Below are 1,961 nucleotides of genomic sequence, written 5' to 3'. Positions count from 1 at the left end.
TGTCATGAGACAAAGTATATGTGAACTGCTGTATGGAAAGTGAATTTGCTCTGTAAATCTTCACCCAAATCACAATAAGTAAAAATAATGTCTTTCTTACCTCAACCCTCAGGATAGTCCCAGAAGAGGCTCAACATATGGACCATGTGGAATTAATTTAGGATGCTGTGTTTCTCAGTAAAGATATTACTGCTAGTTCAGATGAAACAATTCTTAGTTCTAGAAGACTGTCTTACCTTATGAGCCATCTCCAATGGTTCACCACCTTTGATTAGTATGCCGTTTTGAGCACCTACTCCTGTACCCACCATCACAGCAGTTGGAGTAGCCAGACCCAGTGAACAGGGGCATGCAATGCACAGAACTGTGATAGAGGCTTGAAAAGCAAAGCGTATTATCGCTTCTGTTTGGGAGATACTTCTACTGTAGCCCTTTGGAAGAAAGGCAGAAATTTTAGTTATTGATGTAGAGTTGTATAAAACAAAAGGAACAAAGCTTAACCCTATTTAAATAAACCTACAATTTTGAAGTCATATATGTCCTACCTAGCTACCAACATACACATTTTAATGACTAGTATGAAAAACATTTTTTTTTCTTTTATAAATTTAAGAAATTTTGACATAGCTATCAAACAGGGCATAGTCCTAAAATCAAGATTTTATTTTTGCTGATTCCATAGTTACAAATTATTCCGGAGTTACACGAAACACAAAATTCAGTATTTTTTGTCCCATATTGAGAACAAATGTTGTTATTACTCTCAAGAACAGCGGAAAACATGTGACATGATTCTCAGGAGATATAATCCTGACTAAATAGTAGAATTCTGAATTTCTGTGTACTAAGGCCATGAATCTGCTTGTCACACTATTCTTTAAAGAAAATGGGGGAAAAAAAAGGTCACTAGTCATACAAAGGGAGCTTAATCAGATTTCAACAGAATCGCTTTGGATATGACATTGTAAAATAAGTATATCTGCTAATTAAGCTCTTAGTGTCATTGAATATTTGCTCATATGGGTAAATATGATTGATGTTTTTAGGGGGAATCTCCTAAGATGCCCTAGAAAAATTCTTATAGGACACATGTACCAAAACACTTCCCAGTAATCTTATTCAATGTGTACTTAATAATGTCAATCATTTAAATAAACTTCTTTATGTTATGCTAATGACCAGAACATGGAACAGATTTATAATTTTTATGATTTCACTCATTCTATAATTGAACAGCATAGACAATGAAACAGCACAGTATTTTTTTTAATGAAGAAAAACAACCAAGTAAGACTTTGTCAGTAGTAATGGCTTTATAGTGCTAGTTTCTTACTAAGTTCTCAAGTACTTAAACTAAATGTTCATTTTAGAGTAATATGTTTATATAGAAACAAAGTTGGAAGGGACTTTCATAGATACCTAGGATTATGCTTTCATATATGTCATTTGTGTATGTTTTCATGTATGTTGTATGCTTTCATCTACAATAACACCAATCCTGTAATTTAGGTATTATCACCATTTTTCAGATGAAAAAACTGAGGATAAGAGTAGTAACTTAACAAGGAAAAGTTTATACGTAGAAGGATACTTTCTTTTCTAGTTATCAGGGAGGGGAAGGGAACAGAGGGAAACTGCTACATAGGTAAGAGACAAGTATTGACTTGGGTGAAGGGAAAGGCAATATACCCAATGTGAGTGACCAACACCATAACACTAAGGAAAAGAAAGACACGCAGAGGTGCATAAGAGGTACAGACAGCAAAGATAAACAGTTTTACATACATAATACTGCATTATTAGTAATAACAAACATTAATCTACAGATGGATACATAAGTAGACAGGCAAGATGATCAGGTATGGATAGGTGAACAGGAATATACTCACAACCATACATAGGTCTGGCAGACAGTATTCCTACATATGTATTTATATGGCTATAAGAATGTCCACATATAT

At 34.0% G+C, this 1,961-nt stretch overlaps 1 protein-coding gene across 1 annotated transcript in view; it reads right to left on the bottom strand.

Moving 5' to 3' along the window:
• The window catches only part of ATP7A (ATPase copper transporting alpha), a gene marked incomplete at its 5' end in the record, with an annotated part of 170,780 nt that overhangs the window by 102,586 nt on the left and 66,233 nt on the right, over positions 1-1,961 (bottom strand). The window contains one exon of the mRNA XM_007958337.2: positions 237-431. Coding sequence (XP_007956528.2) covers positions 237-431 — 195 coding nt within the window. The remainder of the gene's footprint in view (positions 1-236; positions 432-1,961) is intronic.

The sequence above is a fragment of the Orycteropus afer genome, unplaced genomic scaffold, assembly GCF_000298275.1.
Source record: "Orycteropus afer afer isolate SDZICR_OR568_19922 unplaced genomic scaffold, OryAfe1.0 scaffold00930, whole genome shotgun sequence".
In the NCBI taxonomy this organism is placed as follows: Eukaryota; Metazoa; Chordata; class Mammalia; order Tubulidentata; family Orycteropodidae; genus Orycteropus; species Orycteropus afer.
The sequence above is the reverse complement of the archived record's forward strand: the minus strand, read 5'-3'. Positions and strand labels throughout refer to the sequence as shown.